Raw genomic sequence first — 26,552 nt, forward strand, 5'->3', positions numbered from 1 at the left:
ACCCGGGCGTTCATCGTCCTGCATATTAAAATGATGATCATTCATCGTTAGAACCGTTAGCCGGGTTGCTTTAAATGATCAATTATTCGTTTGCTTTCGGTGGATTCGGAGAAATGGCAAGAGTTGCTTCGTCTGTTATTATAAAGTTTTCGAAAGTTCATTTGCTATTCGGTGGTGTATTCCGTGCACTGGTTCAATGCATTAGCATCAACGTAGAATCGATTTTCCATCCATGGGAAGATGGAACAACAGTTTTATCAACTTTTTGACGGTGATACTCGTTCGGAGGAAAACTAATGTTTAACAGCGAACATTATCAGCATACATGTATAGAATTGCCGGTCTCATGGTACAGTCGTTTACTCGTACGACTTAACAACATGCCCGTCATGGGTTCAAGCCCCAAATGGACCGTGCCCTCATACGTAGGACTGACTATCCTGCTATAGGTAAATCAATAAGTCACTGAATGCCTAGCTCCCCACTAGTGCGTGGTACAGGCAGGCCACGGTTGTTGTGCCATAGAAAAAGAATTATAGAATACATCAACGTTTGAGGTTATTATAGATCAAGTAAAACTGTATTAAAACAATCTTATCATTAATAACCAGAAGATCTTATTTTTAAATATATTTTTTATTCAAGAGGAGTATCTCAAAACTACCGTATTGCTTATAATTATGATGAATATTAAAAAAAAACTTTGTGAACATAATACAGAATTGGGGAGCTGTTTTGAAAAAAAAAATAAGATTTTTTTTATGAACACAGCTTTTACATTGACGCCTGCAGTATCGTGTAGCTGTGATAATCTTTTTTTCTGCAAAACAGAAAATCTGCAAGGACTAGGACACCATTCATTACTATTGCCTGTTCGGTAGGTTAAAAAAAAATCCCTTACTATGGAAGGTTTTACGATTTTAGCTCGCTTTTTTACATGGAGTTCGACTGTTGGCTCAGATTTGCAGCTAGGATTATTTCAGCCTTTCTTCCTTGAAAAGTCTTTCCTTGAAAAAATCTTTCTTTGAAATCTCAAATGGCGGAACGTAACTATCGAATGAATGAACAACCCGGATAATGAATATTATTCCACTGTGAGGCTGAAACTTCAGCTATCTCGCTTAAAATATAAAAAGGGTCTAAATTATATGAATTGATTGATCTTCTTCTTCTTCTTCTTCTTCTTCTTCTTCTTCTTGTAGGACAACAACCGCTGCCGTTCAAGGCCTGCCTGTACCCACTAGTGAAGTGGGCTTGCCTTTCAGTGACTTTTTGTTACCGTAGCAGGATATTCAGTCCTACGTATGGAGGCATGGTCTATTCGGGGCTTGAACCCATGACGGGCATGTTGTTAAGCAGTTCGAGTAGACAACTGTACCACCAGATCGGCCCGAATTGATTGATCTAATGTATTGTAATTAATAATTGTACGTTAATACAAGTGGGGAACATTTTGGAATGCAGTCTACTGTAAGACTTAAACGATCACAATCACAATCTGACAAATTGAATAAATCTAACAGCGTAACAAATAAGCATTATCTCCTGAGTTCTCTTGGCATACATTTTTTCTCCAAAAATTAATAAAAAAAAACTCTTTTTGCTCTTAACAATATGAAGAATAGAATGTCAGACGATACTTGCGGCGAATTAATGTTCTTCGTTTATTTATGATACTATTGGAAAGTGTATCACAATGCTGAGGCATTAAAAACATGAACATAGTGCATAAGCATCAGCTATAGCTAATAAATCCCTTGATTTGTTGCTGATGCTTTTTTACAAACCCTTTGCAGTCTTAAATATTCCTTCATTAACTCATACCTTTCTAGTTACATAGCCACTTAACTAGCGGTTGGCTAGGTTAAAAAGACAAGTAAAGGCGCTCAGAATAAATTCCACATTGTCTTGCATCTTGATCTCATGTTTTTCTGTGTTTATTTTTTGATAGTACCCATTCCAAAAAACGACGCAAATTGGTATCATGCTGTAATTGCCCCAATCGATTATAGCAACACCTATTCAAAACAATATACCATTGCAACCCTACAGAGTACAAGCCCTTCTAACAACATCCCATTCATCTGGAGTTTTCGAGCGAAAAACTGTTTTCACTTGTCTCGTCAACCAACCAACCAACCAGCCATTTTGTATCCTTACGTTAAGTCAACCTAAACGGAACACAGATTAGGTGGCCATAAAATACAACGTGCCTAGCGAAAGAGAACCAAGCGAGCTGCTGCCGCCTACGTTCGCCAGCCAGGGAGAAACAACTTGCTCGCGTTCTGCTTTCGCTACAACAGGATATTGGCAACGTCCTTCTTACCGTCGCTGAAATGTCTGTTCTAGGTTTCGCTGCGCCTCGCCATCATGGAATGAAACCACTCCCTTCGTTCCCCACCCAACATCACCCAACGACAGCAGTAGATACGTACATGAACGCCCTTCGCCGATGGAGAACCCACCGGAATGGCCGATGCTGTGTCGTTCGCTTTCGGCTTTTCCATCCTCCCGGTTCTGCTGGCGCTGCTGCTGGATGGATGTTCTTCCGTAGGGTAGCTGCAGGTGTATGTGTGTGTTGATGTTTGGGTGCTTGTTCAAAGGGATCAACTTCCTGTGCCTCTTTTTTTGAGTCGGTTTTATGCGTTTCTTCACCCTAAACTGGTTCCGGCTGATTATGTTATTTTTTTGGTTTTCGTTTCGCCTGTACGTAACTACGCAAAAACGTTGGTGACTTGATTTCAGAAGCTTTATGTCACTATTTTGCGCGTTAGCTTGTTAAGCTGCTTACTCACAAATGGGTGTCAAGCTTTATCACTCTCACCACAATCACTGCACGTATGATATCTTTCTCTGCTTCTTACACATTTGTTGTTTTGCTAGTGATGTTTTTATGGAATAGAATTATGGACATTTGAAATAAAATAAAAAAATCTATCCTAACACTAAAATCTCATAAAGCCTCATCCCTGGGGAAAAAGTTTGCCTTTATTTTCACTGCACTCAACGCCATATCACTGGAAAGCGAACGACGTCCCCCTACGGCACACATACACTAACACACACATTCAGTTTTCCCTCAACCGTTGACCTGGCGGGCAATGTGGTGGAATTCAAAATCGAGACGGAAAAGCAGAATTCAGTCCACAACCATTACCACCCCACTGGCAGCTATTGTTCTGCGGGTGGACAAAAGCGTGCTTGGCGTGTTTTTTACTGTGCTTTCTTCCCTTCTGCCAAGCTGCAATTTGCTAAAGCGAATCAAACAGAAGCCAAACAGCAGTGGGAATGTAATGGGCTCGGCTCGACAATGCTTTTCCGCCTGAATTCCACACCACAGTCGCCACGCGTTTGGGGGCCGTTGGGGAGTAGTTTCAGCGGCGGTGGTTCACTAATTTCTCATTGTTTGTGTTTGTTTTTCTTCCGTTTCTACCATCCGTTCACGTTTTTATTCTTTTTCTACACACTACACACTTAAAACATGTCAAAAATTTGGATGTGCGACGATGGCAAACGGATAACCACCCTTAACGGAGGACACCGAATGACGTCGTTACTATTTCGTTGTGCAAGCGGTCAAAACGGACAACCAACCTAGTGAGCTGTTCGAGCAACGAAGGTAAACTGAAATGCGCCACAGCCCGTACGCCATCGATAAGCGCAGCCCCGATGCGTGGGACTCATTCACCATTCCGGTGCGCGAACGACGAAGGGGAAAAGGGAAGAAAAGGGACTCCGGTAAGGGGCCCGACTCTTTTATCACTCGTGCAGAACTCGATGCGGGCTGGCATGGGTGAGTGGTAGGTAGGTACGGGAAAGCATGGGCGACCGGGAGCGACGCTCGACCCTGGGTGGATTGGTAGGGTTTCCTAAGTACGTCATACATTTTCCTTCATATCGACTCTTTTTTTTGTGTTCTTCTATTACAAGGAGCAGGCCGACCTGCTTTCCTGAGCTTGTTCAAATCGGGAACCCACTTGGTACACCCCATTCTCGGAGCAACGAAAACATTGTTGCTCAGAAAAAGGGCGCGAGTGTTTGAGTGTCTCTGTTGTGCCATCACGCGCTTGCTTTGTTTGTTGTGATTCTGCTTTTCCGACTACGCCGATAAGCGCGGACAGGAGGAACGAGTGAGTAAAAATCCATAGAAAGAAGAGAGTATTCCAAAGAAGAAAGGCAAGGCACACTTGAGCCAACAATGAGTTCCACGTTCTCGATTCCCTGCACACACAGACACACTCACATGCGCACCAGGCACTCACACTACGAGAACCGGGAAAGTTATCGGGAAATCTCAGAGAATGGGAGCACATTTGTTTGTGCGCTCTCTCTCTCTCTCTCTCCATCAAAATGGTTGAAAATGCTTTTCCTGAAGGAATACCAGGAACAACATTGTTTCCTTGCGCGCGCTTTTTCTCCCACCCTGGAAACATGTTCGCTCTACCCAGCCCCTTCCCTTCATCGACCAGAAACGGCGTCGAATTGCGTCGTTCGTTAACCTTTCGCCCTGATACGGGCACCGTTAGGGACATCTACCGTCTTTTCCTTCGCAGAAGCAACCGAAATGTAAAACCGAAGGCAAAATTTAACCTCATGTACGACCAAAACCAGATGCATCCTCGATGTTGGTTTGTGGTCAAATTGGCGGCTGGCCTTTCCTCCCGCTGACTTTTGGGGGGGGGGATACACAGTCAGGGGTGAATCTTGAAGGTGGTCAACCCATTTTATCTGCACTCCGACCGGTAGCAGTAAAGTTTGACTGTAGGCCGCGTCATTTCGTGACGGTTAAGGTAATACGATAAAGGGATGAATGATGATACTTTTGCTTTTACAGAGAAGCAAACTGCGACTGCGGACGGACCGTTGCTTGAAGGATTGATAGGTTTAAGGCTTTCGCCATGTGTAATTTATACAAATGTGTAAAGAAGATGAAACCTTCATTCGTTGGTGCTTAAATATTTCATTTATTAAACGGGAAACCCTCATAACAAGAAGTATAGTAAATACTTTAAAAAAACAAGCAAATTTAAGTATTTTTTTGATTTTTATGTATTTGGTTCAAAATTATTCATTTAATCTACAGAACAGTAGCAAAGAAGATTGTACATTATAACTTTTATAGTTTCTTATATATTTGTTAATTAGTAATGTAATTTTTGTCTATTTTAAAGGAAACGAGCTGTATAGCCTCGTTACACATATTTACAATAAAACAAAAAAATTGAAGAAAATGTCAAAACTTATGGGAAAATGTCTCAGCTCTTTCATTAAAATTAGCTGATATGATGAAGTAATTCAGCAGAACATATCTTCTCATCATGTTTCCCCATGCTTTCCCACAGTTATACTTTTTCCCTGTACTTACTCACCATTGCGCTGATAAGAGTACAAAAAGTATGAATAATATTAAAAAGTTCATTTATGATATTTACATATTTATTTATTTCCTAACCATACCCAACCTGACTATCTTCGCTCCGATCTGCTGGCAGCAAGCAGTGTAGGATGTTTTGCTACAGCTCCAAAGCCCTCGTCGCCCGCTTACTGCACTTTGATGGTAAATTTCTCAGAAGACAGTGCCATGATATCATTCATTAAAGTAAACTACAAAGCATAAACTACTTATCAAAACTACACCAGCACAAAGGCGCGCACCGTTGCCTGCAGAATGCACTGTAGGAAAAATGCATAAACTCTGCGCAAAGTCGCTCGGACGAGGACATCTCAAATCATAATGCAGACTGCATGACAATCCGGGCATTATCTAGGGCAACCTGCAACCTCCTCCCTCTCCTAGCACAAACACACACACACCTAGCCAGGTAGGGTCAAATGGATCAGAGATATCAAATTATCAAACACGGCACCGAGGTGCATACCCGCTCCCGTTTAGGCTAATCTGAGGAAACCCGGGGGCGGAGGGAAATTTTAAACCATCGCTGCCATATGCACTTTACGGTCTGCCACAGGTCTGAGCTTGACTTGCAGTTGCAGCCCCACAAAACCCACAAACTACTGGCACACCGGCGATGATCGAACGATGGCCAGCAGCAAGAAGGACGAGTTTACACGAGCATGAGCGCTACACTTGGGCCGTCTTTGGCCCTTTGACTTTCTGTAGCTTGAAGTGCAGAATGTGTCCAATCTTGAAAGCCCCTACGAACCGGCACACATTCAAACACCTTGTACAGCTTCTTCACCGTCCATGCGTGAGTGAAAGTACCAAGACACTGGTAAGTAGCATGTTCGCTCAGCAGTTAAGTTTGCTCTTCCCTTCTGTCTGTGTTTTTACCCTTTCGCTTACAGTGACGGTTTCGTCGGGTTCTCTTTCTTACCACCCCGGCCGCCGAGCTTATTTCTAATCTCATGAATTATGAACATAGCTCCTAAGGTGACACCCACAGGCGTCCCGCACCCCAAACACTAGCACAGCACTGGAACAATGTGGCCCCTTTCCTCTGCAACCGGGTTTAACCGGGTAGCGGATGGTAATGTCAACCTTGGCTTGCCCTGCGAGGGGAATGCTTCAAACACCGTTAACAATTCATGCAATCCCAGCGGCCGGATGTGCCACGGGGCGGTACGGTGTCGGAACAGCGTGGAAGAACACTTTCCGCGCAACAGTGGGCTAGCTCACTAGCGGGATACATGACATAGCGTCGAGGTAAGATGGATAATAAGGCACCATACCTTACGGCACCAGACATAAGCATAGTTTTGCATGGGAGCGCTACCATACTGTAAGGAGTGTCCTCCTCCGCATGACGTCAGTGGAAAGCTCAGCGAAGCAAGGAAGGTAAGACCGAGCGATACAACGACCGAGCCTGCTTAAGGGCCGCTGGGAGCAAGCTCTACACAGCTTTGTGCCTGGTTGGGTGGTTCGGTGTGCTTTGCGAATGAATCGTACTGATCATCTCTGGCACCTTGGCGAGTGCGTTGGTGTCATCGAAAAAAAAACAAAAACAAAAAAGTAGGTGAGAGCTGTTGTGCCTCTTAAAGTGTAGGACAAGTGAAAACAAGTGAACCACTTTCACTCCGTGTGTGGCTTGTTTGGTGGCAATTTGTGCTACTGCCACTCTCTTGACCGGTGCGTTGTACGGAGGAAAGCTTTGCCTTACAGGGTTTCCCACGATTTATTGGTCAGTTCCCATGATTTTTTGGTGCGTTCCCACGATTTTTTGGTTGTATCCCATAGATTTTTGGTTCGATCCTATAATTTATTGGTATTTTCCGATTGGATATCAATACAATTAGACCAAAAAATTCTGGGAAACGACCAAAAAATCGTGGGAACGCACCAAAAAAATATGGGAATCCACCAAAAATTGATGGGAACCAACCAATATATCGTGGGAAACCCTGTATTAAGCATTTGCGGTAGTACGATACCCTTGGCAGTCGTACTATTGCAGTTTGATTTGAATGACTGTGAGATGTAAGCTGGAATAAGATGAAGCAGTATTGAGTTGAACGATGAGTTGGCAGAGGATAGAGTTTAACAGAGATGAGAGCAACGAGAATGAACACATCATGCCGAGGGCTGTACCTTTCTGTGAATGAACGATACCGCAAAAGTGGCTCATTATATCCACTCGGCTCATAGCAAGTCCAGCACGTTTATCTGCCACCAGATGAAGACCAAAATAGCATTCCCTCTAGGGATTCCTCATATACCGGGCGTATTGTGTTTCATTAGAAATCTGCGGACTAGAAGTAAAGCTAAACAATGTTTCATGATAATAACATGATCACATCATACTCAAAGGGAAATGGCTTCTTAGAAAGGTAATAATAATTCTGTATCAACAACCAGTGTTCTTTTTGTAACTAATTATTATAAAAGTATGCTAAATTGTCATCTTTTGTGTTTGGTTTTGTTATATTTTATGCTTGATTTGTCCAGCATAAACTCTTTAAGCAGATTTGAATATTTAGTATTATCACTATAAGCTTGGCATACATATTGTGGTAATAGTAGAGCCAAACATTTTAAATATTCATAATGCAATATAAATTACTCATATTGTTTATAAAAAAGCTGCTATTGATGTAATTGTTCGTTTGTAGCATTTTATCAAATTAATTCTTTTAAGCAGTTCTTAAGCTCGTAACTTCTCAACAAGGAATTCGAAAATAAGCAAAAAGGGTTTCAAGTACAGTTTTCAAAGCTTTATTCACTTCATTCAAACATGAATATATGTTATTTGATCGAAACATTTAGATCATCAAAATATTTGAAACATTGAATAAAAACTCATCTAACAAGTATTGTGGTTTAATTTTTGCTGTTAGAATTTCATTGATTTGATGACTTTGATTTCATTTTATTTAACAAATAAAACTAATTTTGCACATTTTTTTGTAGCATTTAGTATCAAAAACCTCCGTTAGAATTCTGTTGAGATCTTATTCATGCCAAACTTTTATTTATTAATCATAACTGTTTTATAACCTCCTGTTAGCAAGTAGTTTTACTACAGCCCCTGTCCACTTTGTAAATTGGTTAATATATTCTAAATTGCTTTCTAAATAATCAAATGTATGACCCACCAACGACCCACCATAGTAATCTATATTTAATCTAATAATCTCCTTACACTTATTACCCGCACTGTAGAGCCGCAAGACGAGTGCTAGGTGCTAAGTAGAGAAAACCAGCAACCACTTGTACAACCATCCGTCCCGCCGCACTGGCCGCCGCTTCCACGCAACGAAGAAAAACAAACCGCCCTGCCCCCACGTACCCTCTCCACTATGTCGCTCGCCCTGTCCCGCGCGGTTACCATTTCGGCACCGCACGCAAACACGATACGCAGCGGAACCAATTCATCTCGCATCTCGCTAAAAATAATTAACCCATCAAGCGAGCGCCTGAGTGTGCTGTACGGGTACGATCGGGCCATCATCATTGGCCATCATTGCCATCGACGCCATCATTGCCATCAGCAGCAAAACGGACGAACGATATCGCGCAGCACATTTTTTTTTCTGTTGGTGGTTACTTCTGCTGTTTTGCATTCGAAGCGAAAAATCATCATCCATCGCGCGGTACCGCTACGCCACGAATGCGCCACCGGCTTGGGCATGGGAAGGTTGTAATAATCTTCTTGTTTATGTTTTCATATCTCGCTCGCACAGTGGGTTTAAAGGCGAGAAGCGAGGGGGTGGGTGGGACCTTTTGAAGGCCTTTGAAATGAAGTGTACGACTTTACCGCAGCAAGCAAGCAGATCGAAAAATAAACGATCTCACAAACAAACACCCCACGTCCTGTGCGTTTCGCACGATCCTCCTCTCCTCAAAAAGGGGTATGGGATGGGGCTGAGGTGGGGGGGGGGGGGTACATCTAACAGTGTGCATACGTGTGTGTGTAGCTTTGTTTGTGCCGTTGTGTTGTGGATGCATGAATTAAGGTTAGGTGCGGCCAGCCATACGAAAGGGCTCGTTTGCATCCGGAGCAATTGCTCACATTTGCCATTTCAATTAACGGTCAGTCCCGTACTGCGCACTTGCCCCCCCCCCCCCCCCTCTTCCTCTGTCCCTTTTCCAACGCTGTCAACAACGATGAACTGCTCACTGCGCTGCTAGTTTGTATCGTCCCAGCCAATCGAAAGGAACAGGCGAAAGATCGTTGTCGTTTCTTTGCATCTATCGAAACTGCAGGTACATGGCAACGTGCTGCATCGATAAGGGAAATAGCTTGGCAAGCGTTCATCAATTGCACCCACCCATCCGAACCGATACGAACCGTTCGCTATTGACAAAAGGCGCTCTATTTCTGCTCCCCTTTTTTCCCTCCAGCCCATAGTTACGGTTAATTTATCACCGTTGTATCAATTGGCAAAATGGGCTAGCTGATGGCGCAACAGTAGATAATTGCCGTCCGATCTAATCGATCGAGCAGAAGGCGAATTTAAACCCCTCCCTCTCTCATCGATGGAAGCGTCCAGCGTCAATGGTTCGGTTCGGTGCACTGCAGTCGGTCACGGGATTGCGTCACGGGAAGAAAGAGAGATAATGGAACAGGGTCTAAATTTATCTTTAACTAGCCGATGCGCCACTTACTGTTTACAATAACTTTGCAGGGGTAGATCTGTCACGATCGGTACATTATCGGTACACCGCCACACCTATGACAGTCCACTTATCTTTGCGGCCGAGTGCTACCGATTTTGGGCTCATTAGTGAGGCACGTGTTACGATGGCAGCTCGAAATTGTCACACTTATCTGACCCAGCCTGGCTTTACGTCCCGTAGCAATTGATGATTGTTTCGGTTGACTTGACCGTGGGAGGAGTACCAGTTTTAGACGGTCCGGCGACAGATAGGGAAGGAATATTTAGAACGAAGGCAAATTTAAAGTCAATGATAAACAGCCGGCAAAGATACGGATATAGGTGAGAAAAACATTCCACAATGGGATTTATTTACTGCATCTGGATATAATTTTAACATTTAACACCTTCAACAGCTCATAAAGACTATTTCACGCATAAAAATGGGACTGTACACCGAAACTTTTGTTTTTAATCTCATCATGCATCATCTCTATATATTCCCTCCAATTATTTTATTCACTTAAGACGAACAACAAAAGACTCAGGCCAACAACAGACGAAAGAATGGGACACAATTATCAATATTGATAAAAAAGATTACAGGAAAAAAAGCTTTTCTCTGCACAACGCTTTTTCGTAAATTTACAAAATCGCTTGTTGGATGATCGACAACACATAGCTACTCCCACGCAACTATTTCCTATTTTTGAGGATTTTTATTCTGCTTTACCTAAGGTGACGCATAATTGACAAAATCAAAAAGAAGACTAAATTTTATGTTTTGATTTTCTTTTTAGATTTTTGCATTTTTGTAGCCATTCATCTAAAAATTAAAATATAAAATTTCTCGAAAATGGAAACTAAAAATCGTTACCTAATGAATATTCCCTTACAATTAAATACACAACAACAAAGTTGTAGCAGAGGGTCATTACAGTCTCAATCAAACCTGCCCCAAATCGCTTATGTCTTCAACAGCGCTAATAATTGCAATCATCTTAGTGTTGTGTGCAAAACTGAAAAGAGACGAGCAATCATCTTACGCGGATTTCTAATTTTCTCGCGTCATTTACGGGCACCCAGACACACGCATGCGAACGCAAACAGACACACAAAAACCCCGAAATAATAATAAAAAAAACACCATGCTTTCGTACCGTTGCCGGTGGCTATTACTCATTCCCTTTCGCCGACACCTGTTCGGTCGCACGCTTATGCAAGGACAACAAACGACCTGGGTCACACACAGACACACACACCGTCCCTCACGCGGCTGACAATGATAAATACCTCACGGGGGGGTTTCGAGGTGCCCAAACACCTATGCGCGTATCCTGCGGAACAGGCACAGTTACGCATGGGCACCCGACGTGACGGTGGATGAGTTTTTGGGCAGCCTTCGGGCACCTTGGGATGTCTAAAATTTCACCCACTATCATGCTAAGACCGGAATAAATAAACACAAAGCAGTGGCTGCGGGCCAGAGCCACCGCTTACCATTATCGTTGGGTGGGTTTATGGAGGGAAATGGGTTATGTTCGTAATAAAACAGATATCCTTCTACTCTCAGGCTCTAGCGAGACACTTCGTTGGTGGTTGTGAATGGTTGGAAATAGGAACCATTATCCAAGCAAATCGGTCATGAGACGGTACGCATCGGTACCAAAAGCACAATCTAGCACCGTAGAATGATAGTAATTTTTCTTTGGTAATTATAATTATTTCGTCTCGACGATATCAGTTTCTCAGTATAGCAAGTTTCATTCAGTCACGTTCTAGCTGTGGAGGATCAAAACGTCATCATTATGATTTGTTGATTATGTATGTTTTAACTTATACTGAAAAAGAAAGAATTGTGCACCTTTAAAGAACCTAACATATCAGGGGGGAAATATAACCACAACAATTCAGTATCTTTTTTAAACATATTATCTACTTCTCATGACAATCATGCATATTTTTTTTAATTTTTCATACACATAGAGAGCGTTTGCTTTTTGCTACAATTCTACGAATTGCTGCATTTTTTTTTAATTTCAACCCTGAGAAATGCTGTGTTGGATTTAATCTGGATGTTAAGAGGATGATTTCGTCGATACGGTTTCTTATCTGCCATATTTCAAGTTATCTGCCGTATAATTCAATGTGTATTTCATGCTCGTCGCACCTTGATTATGGAGAGATCTGAAATTTAACAACTTTTCCAGCAGCACTACATTCTATTTCAGCTATTCTAAACATTTATCTTCCTGTGAAGATCCCTCCAGCCTGTCATCTCGTGCAACAAATCCTAACAACCTTGATCACTTAACGATGTGGAGCTTAATCGCTCGGTACAACATTAAAGCTTTCCCGCTAGAGGAAAACTTAGCTCCACCGCTAAGCAACGGCGTCGTACCGAAAGCGTTGGCAATGCTCAATCCAATTAGCATAATGATAATCATGCTTTGCACCAGCTTTGCGGAGTAATTTTCCAGCAAAATCCTTCTCACAAAAAACAGTGTACATAGCTGAGTACCGATTTTTTCGAGGGCATTTAAAAACAAGATTATCTGCTGTAGTATAAACTGGAGAATTTTTAAAGAGAACTCTTACATCGTATAGGAAATAGAGTCACATTTTCTTACATTCACCCAAATGTGTTACAAAGGCAATACTAGTGCCTTGCGGAAAGTCAAAAATCCAACCATACTTTCTCTCTCTATCGGGAAATGTGTGCCACGTTGCCACACAGCATCTCCATCAATCAACCAGACTATTGAACAAGCCGACCACCTTAGCACAGTTCCCCTATTTTCGCCCAAATCTCCCCACAACGAATGTAGCACCAAAAAAAGCGCATAAATCGTTCCCCAATCGTAGAATCTTCCTCCTCACGGAGTGGTACTGTTTGAAAGGTTGTCTCGTAAATATAACGTTTTGCTAGTGCTAAGTGGCCAATTCGCCAACATTCCCTTCTTATGGCAAGGGTGTTTAGCTGGGTGAGAAATTTGATTCCCCCAAAGCAAGTAACTCAAGCAGCTCAATGTCGACGGCAAGTTTATGCATTCCACCGCGCGAACAAGTTATTACCCGAACTGACGCTAACATTAGCGTGGAATGCAAAAGTTGGCAATTATTTTAAAATTTACACACCTTTCATCTTCATCGCTCGAATAATGAAGTCAGGAGCGGTGGGAAGCGTTAATAAAGTTTGCAATAATCCAAGAGCAGAAAAAAACCCCACCCGTTGCACTTACCTTCTCCATTAAACTTTCGGCACGACGGGCAAACGAAGCTCGGCGATCCTGGGCACTGCTCATCTTGCCCTCGGTTGCTTGTTACGCTAGGTCGAAATGGAAATGGATACACCAACACGGGCACTTACACACACACACTAGAACACACACAAACAAACACTGCACTAAACAGGCTAGAACTTTAAACACGTAGGAACGTTTGCTTTATTTTACGCTAAATCACTTTAAGCTGCTGTTGGTCCTGTAGGTAGAAAGGAAAGCATGCTGTCAAAAGGCTGACGAAGGTTCAGGTGTGCTCAGTACACTGAGAAGAAATGCTCGTTCGGTGAACACCTTTTTTGCATCAATCTTATATTTGTAGTGACACTGAAAGGCACTGCCTCCGGGATGTTTTCTGCTTCTACAATCGATTGAACATAATTAATCATTCAAAGGGATATCGGGCCGGGCGGAAAAGAGTTCTTTCGTCACTCTTGCTGATTTGCGTATGAGTATCCGAAACAATGAATGATGATAATTTGTGTCATAGATCACGGAGCGTAACGCAATCGCAGACGCGATCACTGTCGTGATACTTTCTTTTTACTCTAGTTTTATTTTTATTTTGTATAAGTAAACAGTAGGATATTATCAAATAATTAAAGTTGTTTGCCTAACTTGCAAGAAACAGCTACCAAAAACTGTATCAGTGGTATAGTTTTGTAAAGCAAGGTTGAAATAAAATACTTTTTTGCTCGGAAATACCAGTGGGTTATAAGCTGTATTAGGGTTATTTTGAACTCTCCATAATTGCGCCTATGGATGTTAAACGAAGCGATCAAAGGTACATGAAACGATTCCAGGAAAATCTACATATAAACTATTCTGAACTTGAGTAAATGGGAGGAGGGGGAGGGTTCATATTCCGAACTTGGAGATATTGGACAGGTATCTAACGCAAATAAAAAATGTTAAAAATGTTGGTTATAATGGGAATATCACACACTTCAGGTTAGGTTATTAGCAGATTTATGTTTCCAAAGTAAGTAGGACAGCAATCATATTTCGTGAAAATGGACTCAAAAATTTAAGACATTGAGTATTACATTATTTGTATTAATCATATTGGTTTTTGGTATGCTAATTGGTATGTGATATGAAAACTGATTTTTCAAATATCCTCCTTAGAACGCAATGTCACCTTTGTGTTGAACTGTCATTTCTCAACAGCACGGATAAACGGATAAAAAAATATAATTAAAATAAAATAAAAAATGAATGTCAAATCAAGGTGACCTAGTCTCTCTTTCTTTCTCTCTCTCTCTCTCTCTCTCTCTCTCTCTCTATCTCTCTCTCTCTCTCCCTCTCTCTCTCTTTCTCTCTCTATCTCATCACTCTGTATTTTGCTCTGGAGCTTTTCCTAAAATTCAATGTCTACATTTCTATGAAAATTGACCTTTTTTCATGCAGAAAGTTTGCCGAGCACTGCTGTTAATAATTTTCTGATTCCTGGAGCTAACGTTTAAACTAGAATTTTGTTGCACCTGTCTTCTGGAACCCATTAGATGGATGTGTATTTCTCATGAAATGTTGCTATAAATAGGGTTTAAGAGCATCGTCTGGTTGATTTCAAATGCTCTACCGAGTTCCGATCCGTTTGTCTAGCATTTGCTACGCGATAAACTTCCTCATATGAATTTGAAATACAAGATACAAATAAATTGATAACTTTTCATTTGCTGATGCACTTACATTACTAGACTTGAAGAAAAATATTTGGATGGGACGATTCTACTGTATTCCTCATATTAATTTTATTACAAGTTGAAAGACTATAGTTGAATTGTTATAAAAAAATTCATTCGAGCATAACATCTACACACCGAAATTATTATATGTTAAGCATAGACTTATGTCTAAACAGGGCTATGATGATGCTTATCGTCTGTAAGAAATGATTTGTTGCTATTGGAAGTTTAGATTGATGTATGACTAGCAATTTCAATCTGGCATTATCAAAACAAAACGGTGACAAGCGGTGAATTAGCTTAATTGCGTAATGCATAAATAAGTCTTCCTTTATATAGCGACAAAAACTCAGTTATTGAGAAAAAATAGATTTTTAACTATTTATTTATGTTTAACAACGCCACTTCCTCTCCTTAATCCGCACTCAAACACATTCAACCTTTCGTATCGCTTAAATCTTCTTTTCTTTTTTTGTTAAATAAACCATCCCTTATCAGCACTACCACAATCAGCGATTACGCTCGCATTAATCCACACCCGCAACACCTCGTCTTAAAGAAAAGCCACCAACCACCCAACCGAAAGTGTCAACAATCTCACCAATAATTACCACCATCATCGTACATCGAATGCGAACGCCACACGTGAACAGAATCGACTGAAAATCCCGTCCACTGCCAAATGCACACCGACTGTACGAGGGTACGAGCCGCTGGTACCATTATCACCAAAGCCGGTTGTTGCTGTATGTTGTTGGTGGAATCGTTTTTTTTTGTTTTTTTTTTCACTTTACTTTGTGCCACCCCACCCCACCAGCCACTGTGATAAGCATGTTGAGCGTGTCGGCCGTTCGAAGACGTTAGTGAGCGTTGGTGCGCACAAGGGGCCCCCAACAGCTGTTTGTTAGGCAGCCGGCGTAGTTCGACAACGCGGTTTGATAAGCAACAACAATTTGTAAACGCGCGGACACAGATTGGAAGACGTTTGACAGCGCCCAAGACAAGACGTTGGCAAGATAAAGCTAAAGCGTTTGGGGTTTTAGAACCGACTGCAAAACCGGTTCGACGCGATGGAGCGGTGTGAAACTATTGGCTGGAAAATCATTAATTTGTCTTCTTAAGTGCTTCCGGTCGTACGGTGAAAGATTTTGCCCCCCGACAATGTCGCTGCATTGGCCCGACACACGAGTGTGTGCCACGGTACAACAAAGTGTTATATTTCACGCCTTGTTCCAATCGTTCGTCCTCCCTGGGCACACCTTTGACATGCGGAAAGAAAAAAAAAGTGTCCCATAAGCTCCAGCAGCTTGATCGTTATCGGAAGCAAAACGTCCACGAAAACGGCAACGGTAGCAAGAAAAAAAGAAATAAGAAAAAAAGACTCACCCCACCCATCTCACGCTCCAAGTCCCGGAACGGTCGTAAAGTGGTCAGTAGGCAATTATATTCCCATCAGCCCCCGGAGGGGCGTGGGGGGGAGCATGAGGCGACAACTTCGTGTTGCCCGTTCCACGATGGCATTGCCGTTGGGCGATGGGCTACCAGCAGCAATATGGCACGCCGGACAGCCGGTACCGATGGTTTGTACCAACAACACGGCACACATAGCACGGTACCGCGACGGAACATGAGAACGATAACTTTTAATTAAATCGAGCCAACCAGCCAGCCAGCCAGCCAGCCAGCCGGCTAGTGTATCCAGTGCGAAGCTGTGTACCACCGGGTGCGGGTGGTGGTCGTGTTGATAGTTCACATTCCACAGGACAAGACACAGTGCGCCGTTCGAAGGAGCGGTGGGAAGCCACGACGAAACATGACGCATCTTGGGGACATTGAGCGGACGCATGCTGCTCGCCTGTTCGCCCCACTGTGTGTGTTCGCGTGCATCGTGTTGCTGAATTATACAAAACCGACCCATTCTCCATTCTCCTCGTTTGCCTTTGGCACGTACCCCGCGATCCGAGGGGGGTGTCAAATAGACAGATAGAGAGAAGGTGAGGGAGTAAGAGAGAGAGAGAGAGATCTTGTGTGAGCTAGTTACGCTCAACCCCTTTAAACTAGCGCAACGCCACGGTGAGGCGGGCATTATGCCGTCGCCGCCGCCGCCACTGCAGCCATCCGAAAACAAGTAAATTAATTTTAATTACTATTTATTGCCCGCGTTTGTTTATCGGGAACGATAATTCTAGCCCCCTCTCCCCACCCGTCGGGTCGGACCGGGCAAGCGTACGCGTGTCGAGCGAGTGTGGTGAGCATCCACTGCGTGTTGCGGAAGAACCTGTTAAAGATGAAGATTTTGAAGTGACTTTTGCTCATACATTTCCTTCACTACCAGAGCGAACCTGTTCTGGAAGAAACCGTTCGATAAGCCCATCGGTACGTTGTTGTTGCTTTTTTTATGCTCCCAGGCACGTACACCCAGGGTGGAATGCATTGATCGGAGCATTATCCGGAACCGGGAGTAAGTAACCGGAGGGGCTTCCATCGGCCAACGGCAAACAACATGGCAACGTTTGTAAACAAACAGAAGCACTACGAACGCACACGCATACACATGAACAACCGTTGGTAGGGTCGATCGTAAGCCGCCCGAAGCGTGTTCATTTGACTTTATGATTTTGTATCAATTTTGAAACACAATCACTCTCACACACACACACGTCCACAATGTCAATGAATCGATAATCTTTGTTGCGACAAGTGTGGCCTTAACGGAATTCGACGAAAGAGAGCAAACAGTTTCATGTGTCTCTAATATTTCGCTTCAGCTGTAGTAAGCAGCAATGCGTGATATATCGTTACACAGTCAGACACATACACGCAAACAGACAGTATATTGCGCCATGCGTTCGTCTTAAATAGCGTACGCAATAATTTCCATTTACAACGTTTCGTTTGCTGCGAATGTTTACAACGCGCACGAGGTCAATTTCTGGTACCGCACGCACACACGTTCACGGGGGAAGGGTGTTGAGGGGGCTGTTTTGATCTATTTGCCCGAAAAGGTGGTACCGGTGGGACCGGAAGCTTTGTTGTCTCGGTTGATACAAGGTCGCCGAAGTAAAGCGCGGCGTCGTGCAGGGTTCGGTAGCGTGAACTATTTTTAAACCACCCCAAACCAAACAAACAAATCGGCCCCATTGAAGGTTAACTCCAGAGTGGGGGGGTGGCTTTAATATAGTCCGGCAATTAATGGGTAATCTGGGGTATTGTACACACCGGCCAATCTGGTGCGCGTTATCGTTATCGGAACTCGGCAGCGAACCTTATGACATGCGTTCGAAGTGCCCCAAATAATTACCCTGCTTGAGCGCCTGAGCTTATGCAATTATGTTTTAATTTGGGTTAGAATAAAGCGATTTAAAACCGTTTAAGATAGAGTCGTTCCCGCTAAAGGTTTCCGTTTTCTTTATGACAGTGTGTTAAAATTTTTGTCACTTAAGGCACTAATTTATTACAGTGTAGTTCATTTTTAATGGTACTTTTTTTGTTTGTTTTTTGTTTTTTGTTTTTTTGCTACAATTTTTATATCAAGCAGTAAAGATTATAAATTCATCATTCAAGATTGTGTTGAGTTTGAACCATCTATATGTTATGTTATAAACATATTGAATAAAGTTTATAGTGCATTTTGGATCTCTTAAAGGTACCCAAATCATAAAAAATGTTGGTCAACTTGAAAGAGGTTTTAAAAGGTTTTAAAAGCTTTCATTGAATTACAGGGTTGAGAATCATATAACCGAATAGTTCATTCACTTAGGGTAATGTTGCAAATCGGTAGGGGAATGTTGCAAGCAAGCTGTGTAAGTTTGCTATCATATAGGGGAGCGTTGCAATCGACTAGGGGAGTTTTGCAAGCATACTGTGGAGCTGTCATCAGATTGTTGATGCTGGTGTAAAAAGATTCGAATTGATACCGATGATGTTTTCTAAAAACTAAAACATCATTTGGAGTTGTTTTCGTGTGGCATTCAGCTGTACACATGATAAACTAAATAAATCCTGCTGCAGAGCCACAATTAAACATGATAAAGTAGTCAAATTAACGAAATTATTTCTGGGGTATTTACAGCGGCACCCACAGTCTGATGATAGCTCCATAGCTCCATATGCTTGCAAAATTCCCCTAGTCAATTGCAACATTCCCCTATAAGATTGCAAACTTCCACAGCTTGCTTGCAACATTCCCGTACCGATTTGCAACATTCCCATGAGTGAATGAACTATTCCGTTACATGATTCGAAACCCTGTAATATTATTACTACTTTTCAAATTCAAACTCAAATTGTTTGATGTAAATCATTTTGAGAAAATCAATTCAAACATTTAAAGCACGAATATTGACACAAAAAGCATGTATTGGTGCTTTACAGACAAGAATTGTTGACAATTATTGGAGCTTTTTGTACAACAATGCCTAATTTTATGGTCAAAATTAACTACAACGAACTTATTTTTCAAGCTGATCTCAAGATATCCTATTGATTGCTACTTCAACAAAGCCCAATAATGCCTAGAGCAGGATGAATGGAATGGTCTACTAATGCCAACTGGTAACATCGCACCAATGATGTGATACAAATTTCATCCCCTTTCCATCACTAATTTGTATTTTCTTTCTGCAGTATGAGCAAACTGTGAGTTTTGCCAATCGTATCGATAGCAAAACACATCGTCCATTATATTCCTCTTGCCCTTTACCGCCAAACAAACGCTTATCGAGCTATTGCAGACGTGCCGTGAATGCAGAATCTGTTCAGTTGTTCTTACTGCTGATGCATCTACCAACCACCCGATCCGACATCCGACACGTGCCAATGGGATGGGATCGTTCGATATAATAGTCACAAACAAACAACGCACACACACTCGCACACACACGATTGCTGGAATGAGAGGAATGGCTGGCCGCAGCAGCACTGCCATATTGACCTGGCCTTCGGCTCGCTAATAGCGTTTGACCAATTTGATTGAATTTCGTTATTCGAATCGATCGCGGTACCGAGGTGTGAAGACGAGAGGGAAGTGGGAGAGGGTGGGTGTCCCGCTCATTCACTCACTTACGACTTCACACCCAGCGACCGTGCGCACGAATTGTTTTAATGCTTCGACACGAGATGCACACCCAGTTTAATCGGTCCCCTGGGTGGTATATTGAGGGAGGGAGGGGGGGGGGGGGGGCGTGTCAATGTGGATGGGTTGAGGTTGATTTTAAAACAAGCACAAGGGGCCAGAAAGGGAAAGAAAGGGGTGGGTGGGAATGTTTAAACCATGCACAGGTCCGAGAACATTAAAGGTTGATTACACTCTCGGCCCGACCCGACGAGCAATTGGGAGGAGAAACGTGCGTTAAAATTAACCATTCAATATCGGTCTTTTTGTCTTTTCCGTACAGATCGCACACACACACATGCGTGTGCAGAGTATCCTGAGGACGAACGGTTGCACATAGGCGCTGCAAAGGTGAAGTTCAAAGTCAATCGAAGACGATCATGCTGGGCCGACGATCGAATTTGGCGACCACTGTCAAATCCAATCGTGCTGTTGCTGGGACAATTTTATGCAACATTTTCACTCTACACTGTACAAAATCACTGGCCAGCAACAAACCCTTTGCCTTCACACTGTCACACTGTTCCAAAGTCGGTAAAGAAGCAAAACTGTGCCACAACAAAAGGTACACCTCTCCCCCCGTAAATGCAGTTACCGAAGAAACACTCCAAACGCCGCCAACGCACACGGGAAACTGTTCCTTGTCTTGTTCGGTTTGCCGCTTTGCTAAGAGCCCAGCTTTTCCTCACGCAACGCTCGCTCTGAATCTCTGAGAATCCGTCCGATCAGATTACACAAATCAAACTGACCGCCCTCGAATCGACGCAGCGGCACAAAACACACCGAGCCCGAGCACCGAGCAGCGGCAACGGCTGCAGCGCGGTTTGGTAGTATGCTGTAGTACGGCTTTACCCCTTGCGATCCCTCCGCGCTCGACCACCGTATGGTGCAGGTTCGTTGGTTGGTGGTGGTGGATGGGAAGGGTGCGCTTTTTCCCTCTCTCTGCGGTACGTACGTGTCACGAAGGAAACCGGCGATCTTGATTCTAACGCCTTCTCTAACACGTACACACATGCTAAAGGAGGCACACACAAACACACACACATGCACGCTCAAAACACGATCGTCTGTCCCTAGCTTTTTTTCGGATCAAGATCGTGGGCGGCAGGGACGGTGGTGGTTGTGACCAAAGGAAAATAATTACCACTTTTTCCCCGCCACATGTGCCGCTTCTTCTCCGCACACTGAGGGTGGAGGGGCGAAAGAAGGGCGTCCCTTTACCCCCCTCCCTCCCCCCAACTGGGTGCATCTTTTAACACAATCGACTCGAACACACACTGTTACGCCAGCTGTTGCTGGTTTTTGGGGTGGGGAGTGTGTGTGAGTGCGTTTTTTCTGTTCCAACCTAATTGCCAGTATCAGTTCGTCTGTCATTTTGGAGGGGTGGAAAATTTCTTAAAATTGTGTGGGAGTGTTCTTTTCAAAACTTCTTAAAGGAAGGAGATTTTGTAGTGTTTGTGCATTTTTTACAGCTGTAGATTACTATTTAAGTTCTTGTGTTGGGTTTTTAGTAAAACTATTGAATGAAGAATTATAAATATTTTAAACAACATAATGTAGTTTTATAGATAACCTTTGCAGCATGTTTCCGTTTCTTGCGGTTTAACTTTTATTCATCTTTGTCAGGGGTCGGCAAGAGGCTCAGGAGGTTTTTTAATGCACATCTTCTTCATCCACTGGACAAAATAGTGTTCAGTTGTGGCAATTAGACATTTGATTTTTTTATAGTAATTTATAGCTTTTTTTTAAGTTTATAGTAGTTTACCTATAAAGTACGCATTTTATGCGATTTTTTAAAAACCGATTTCTAAAATATTTCCTTAAATCAAATGGCTCTTTCAATAAAATTCTGCATTTATTTTTTTGTTTTATGTTTTTTTTTGTCTGATAGACTTGATGATTTTTTTTAAATTCTTAATGTTTAGTAAAAATTTATAATTAAAAAATATTCTACAATAATATTCATTGGACCAGGGCTCGATCGCTCAAGTTTTTCTCTCAACCCTTCCTTTTAATTGTGTTCAGCAATTAAAGAAATACAAGAATATTTTTAAATTATGAATTTTTAATAAACATAAGGAGTTTCAAGCAAACCATCTTTCTAATAAGACGTAAAATATAAAACAACTTGTGAACTTGTGTATCGTGAATTTTGACTAAAATGCACGCTTCTTTGCGAATCAATTCCAAGCACTATCCAAGGATTATTATAATAATCTTGAATTGACGAAAAGTAACATAGAAATATGCAGCCTAATGTTCGACTTCTCCTGATCTACTGGTCTCTGATCTGAATCACATTATCTCTGATTATTCAAGGTTAAATTAAAAGCTTAATGTTGTATTTTAATTTAATTTTACCTGCTAAAGTAAACTGTTGGAATTGTTGCTAAAATTGTATACGTTATTTTTATTAAAATGATGTTTTCCTTTATTTAAAGATTTTTTCGCTTAACAAAGCTAGAAGTATAGGAAAAACTATGACAAAGAATCTAAGAAGCAACCTCTTCAGCTCCTTCAAACTGACCCTTTTCTTAAATACTTTGCCAACCCCTGCATATACATAAGCCTCACCATATACATAAGTGGAAGGGGGGAGGGGGTTGGTGGTTCCAACAAAAAACCTTACAAACGACAAATGTCATCAGCAGGGGGTTTATACAAGGTTCGTTCCTCTTAACGATTTCTTAAATTCCCACCGAACGCGGCGACGACTCCCTGTTCACGCCGGTGGATAAAGCGTGCTGAAGTCATAAAGTAAGAACCCGCTGGTGCATTCGTCAAGTAAAAATACACCTCGACCACCCCCGCGAATGTCCCCCGGTCTAAATATGCTTGCACCGTGCTACGAATCGTCACCGTGCACCGTGCACGTTCCTGCTGAATTTGTGAACCGTTTTGCTGCCTTCGGTGACTGCTCACGGTGACCGAATTTTACGAAACGCATAACGGCTGGGGGAACCAACATTGGGAAGCGGGTTGGACGCTGGGATGGTCATTAAGATCGGTGTGACATTTTTAGAATCATTTTTTGGTTGTGTGTGAGCGAGTTTAGTTTGTTTTCCTCGTATTTTTGCTTTGTTGTTGACTTTATTGCTTGGGTCAACTTCTTTTGCTCTATCCATTCTTTCCTATATTTTTACACAAAATTGTAGATTGTTTGAAATGTCTTGATTTGTTTCAATTTATTGTAATCTTATTGACGAAAAATCTTTTTTTTTCTGGGTTTACTTCTATCATTTCCATTTTTAAATTTTTGCTTTAAATTGCTCTCTTTAAATTTTCGTTCAAGTCGTTCATAATTTTGTTCTTAAATGTTGCATAAGCAAGCCATCATATTCATTAAATAGTGCCCATTTTCAGAAGAAAAGCTTTACCATGTACCTTAAAAAGTAACCTTCCATCTGGAATTATTCACCAAGAACCACACACACGCCTCTCAGCCCAACTCCTCGAAAACGAGACGTGCTGGTGGACCCGGTGGTGGCAATTCCCCTCGGGACATATTAAGCATCCCATTGGTCCCGGGAACGTCTTACTTTGCTCTCGTTGTGTTTCGTTGTTTGTTTGTCTGCTGCTGCTGCTGCTACTGCTGCTGGCTTCTATGGTGCAAAGGCAATCCCCTTTACTACCACTCCCAATCACCTATTCCACTCCATTAGAGTGAGAGAGTTTACTGAATAGACCTGTACCGGCTCGTAGCTTTTGGCTGGCCCCGGGCAAAAACACACCGCCAAGCCTCTGCATTCTCAAACAAAAATATATGAAAATCTCAACACCCCGAAGGAAAACACCCGAAGGAACGTGCTGTATGCACGTGTGTGTGTGTGAGAAAGAGAGTTTGGTGAAAAACAAGAAACATTGTGTTCGGGGTTGTGTGAGGAGGTTCGGGCAAAAAAAGGGGAGAGAAGGTTTATTTTGGGGCGAACAGAGAACATCGATCGCAAGTATCGGTCGTTGGTGGGCAGCTCGAGTACGATGCACCACAGTGTATAATTATGCAGATGCGTGGTAAGCGAAGGAGCAGAACGGAACCGAGCGAACTTTTCAACGAAATGAAAACGAATTCGTTTGTTCTTTATGCGGAGAAAACTGGCAAAGGGAAAGATCGGACGGAAAACCCTGAATTTTTCTGCGGAAACCGAAGGGCTTTTGCCGAGCAGTTTAAATGGCATGGGGCGCATGGAAGGTGAAATAATTGGAAGAAGTTGTTTGGCAAGGTACCAACAGCAACAGGTTTGCAAGGAAATAAATCCACCCTGCGGGCCGGGAGGGTTTTGGAAAATGCGTTCATTTCGAGGAAATGAGCGGAGGTGATTATTAGTTCACCAACCTGAATTGGCTGATCGAGTGTGATTGGAAAGTTTTGCTTCGTAGAATCGTTTAATTTGTTGCTATGTGGCCCACGAAACTTGAATGTACAAATTGTGCACGAAGAAGAAAGCAACACCGGGAAAACATATTACGAACAATTACTATGAAACATAATTTCAACAAATAAAATGTGTCATTTGCTTCGGAAAATTTATAAAAAAAATGTGTTTGTTCCATCAGATACTAAGCAAAAATAAATAAATTTTAATAATTAAAATAAATAATCATTTTAAATTGTATCCCATAATCATAGAACTAATTTAAAAAAAATGCTAAGCTTATAACTTTCGAAGGTTATTAAGTAAATAGCAATGATAGGGAAGTTATTTCCCATTTTTATTTAAATGTTGCTTTTGTAATGATTCCGTTTACAGTCAGCCTTACAAATACGAAAATAGCCCACGCCAGTTGATGACACATTGAATGATCAAATCTTTGTTAGTAAGGCTCTTATCCTCTTAAAGTTAAGCATTGCAGAATATTGTATTGCTTTCACGAATGGATCACTACTAAATAAATTATGACCCATTTTTCACTGTCCTTTCCTATGGTTCCATTCGGACTGTTCACCTGGTTAAAAGATTTTCTATTCAGATTTTTACTGCTCACTAATTTTAAATGTCTGGAAAGTCGTTAGGATCACGCAGGTGATTAGAAAAAACATTAAAAAGAAAATCCCGAACGCTGATACACTGTTTCATGCTGCTGAATTTCTCGAAACATATAGTTTTTTTTTAATATCTGTCAATCCACAAGTAAACAGAGGACTTGTGTGACATGTTGTAAGACTGGTGGTTACAGTTTGTCTGTTTTATTACTGATAAGCTGTGGTGCTGAAACTAAAATATATTTTTACAACCAAAATGATATTTCATCGTTATGCAATGCTTGAAACGAGTAGAACATTTCTCTTTTAAATGGAATTAAAAAAACCCCTTTTTATTCAGTTCTACCACCCAATTAAGTTCCAAATTTCGTTTATATTGAATCCACATTATTTTTCTTCGTAATTTCTGGCATATACAACTGAAACCATTAATTCCCAATGCAAAACATATCACGGTGAAAAAAATCTTCAGAATGGCAATAATTTGCATTCCATTATTGGGGCCCTTTCCGTTTTAAGTTCGTAGGCTGAAATTTCAGCCTGTCAGCTGTTTGCATTGTATAGCAGTTTTCGAGCAGCTATCAAAGTGGGTGTAGTATACCGGTGGGCTTATCCCAAGGTGTATAAATTTAGAAGGCTGATTTTTATAGCTTCTGTTTCTAAATGAGGATTTTAAGAGTGTTTTGAGTATTCGTCAAGCCTCCGGAAAGCTCGTTGGAGCAAAAGTTTTCACTCGTTCTGTCAAAAAGTGATGTTCAAAATAAAATAAAATAAATAAATAAATAAATAAATCTAGACTGAAAATTGCATACTAGTTTTTTTGTTATTTTTGTATGGAGTGTTTACATGATTTCAGCCTCCAACTGTCAAACTCCATATAAAAAACTAACTAGAATCGTGAAGGGCCCCATTGTTAGTTTCCCTACCAAAAGACCAATGCCAGGCCAGTGGCGGATTTAGGGTGTTGGGGGCCCTAAGCGTTAAAAGGAGTGGAGGCCCCCCGGTTGTAGTCGAGCGGGGGGGGGGGGTGCATATTGTTGCATTAGGTTTTGAATCAAACACACTTCAATGGTTTGCTGGCGGGGGGGGGGGGGGGTGTGCTCAGAATCCCTGTACTGGGCCCCTTTTGTTTATGAGTCCCTTCATCCATGGGGCCCCTAACTAGCACAGAAGCTGAGCCTTGCTGAAACTACTGTACACATTGTTCTACATGCTGGACTTCCTTACACGGGGCCCCTACATTGACGGGGCCCCCCACGGCCGCTCAGTCCGCGCACCGTTAAATCCGCCACTGTGCCAGGCCCACTGGCATGCGGGAAAGTTCACTGGGCTGAACGTGTTAAACATAATGTTCAATAGATTGGTGTGAAAAATTGATTTTAAATACAACTATTATTTTTCATTGTTTTTTTGTTTTGTTTCTGTTTAATACAATC

At 42.0% G+C, this 26,552-nt stretch overlaps 1 protein-coding gene across 8 annotated transcripts in view; it reads right to left on the reverse strand.

Annotated features, from left to right (window-relative positions):
• Positions 1-20,876, reverse strand: part of LOC120952887 (uncharacterized protein ZK1073.1) — a 42,093-nt gene extending 21,217 nt beyond the window's left edge. The window contains exons 1-2 of one of the 8 annotated variants that reach the window (XM_040372443.2): positions 20,731-20,876; positions 13,296-13,536 (exon numbers count right to left, since the gene is read on the reverse strand). In XM_040372443.2, coding sequence (XP_040228377.1) covers positions 13,296-13,358 — 63 coding nt within the window. In that variant the 5' untranslated portion in view covers positions 13,359-13,536; positions 20,731-20,876. Of the gene's footprint in view, positions 1-2,435; positions 2,880-3,433; positions 3,457-3,525; positions 3,696-13,295; positions 13,537-15,623; positions 15,647-20,730 lie in introns of those variants that run through there. The other 7 variants (XM_040372446.2, XM_049605160.1, XM_040372444.2 and 4 more) reach the window with 7 other exon arrangements.
• Positions 20,877-26,552: the final 5,676 nt, after the last annotated feature.

Source organism: Anopheles coluzzii, chromosome 2 (assembly GCF_943734685.1).
Source record: "Anopheles coluzzii chromosome 2, AcolN3, whole genome shotgun sequence".
NCBI lineage: Eukaryota > Metazoa > Arthropoda > Insecta > Diptera > Culicidae > Anopheles > Anopheles coluzzii.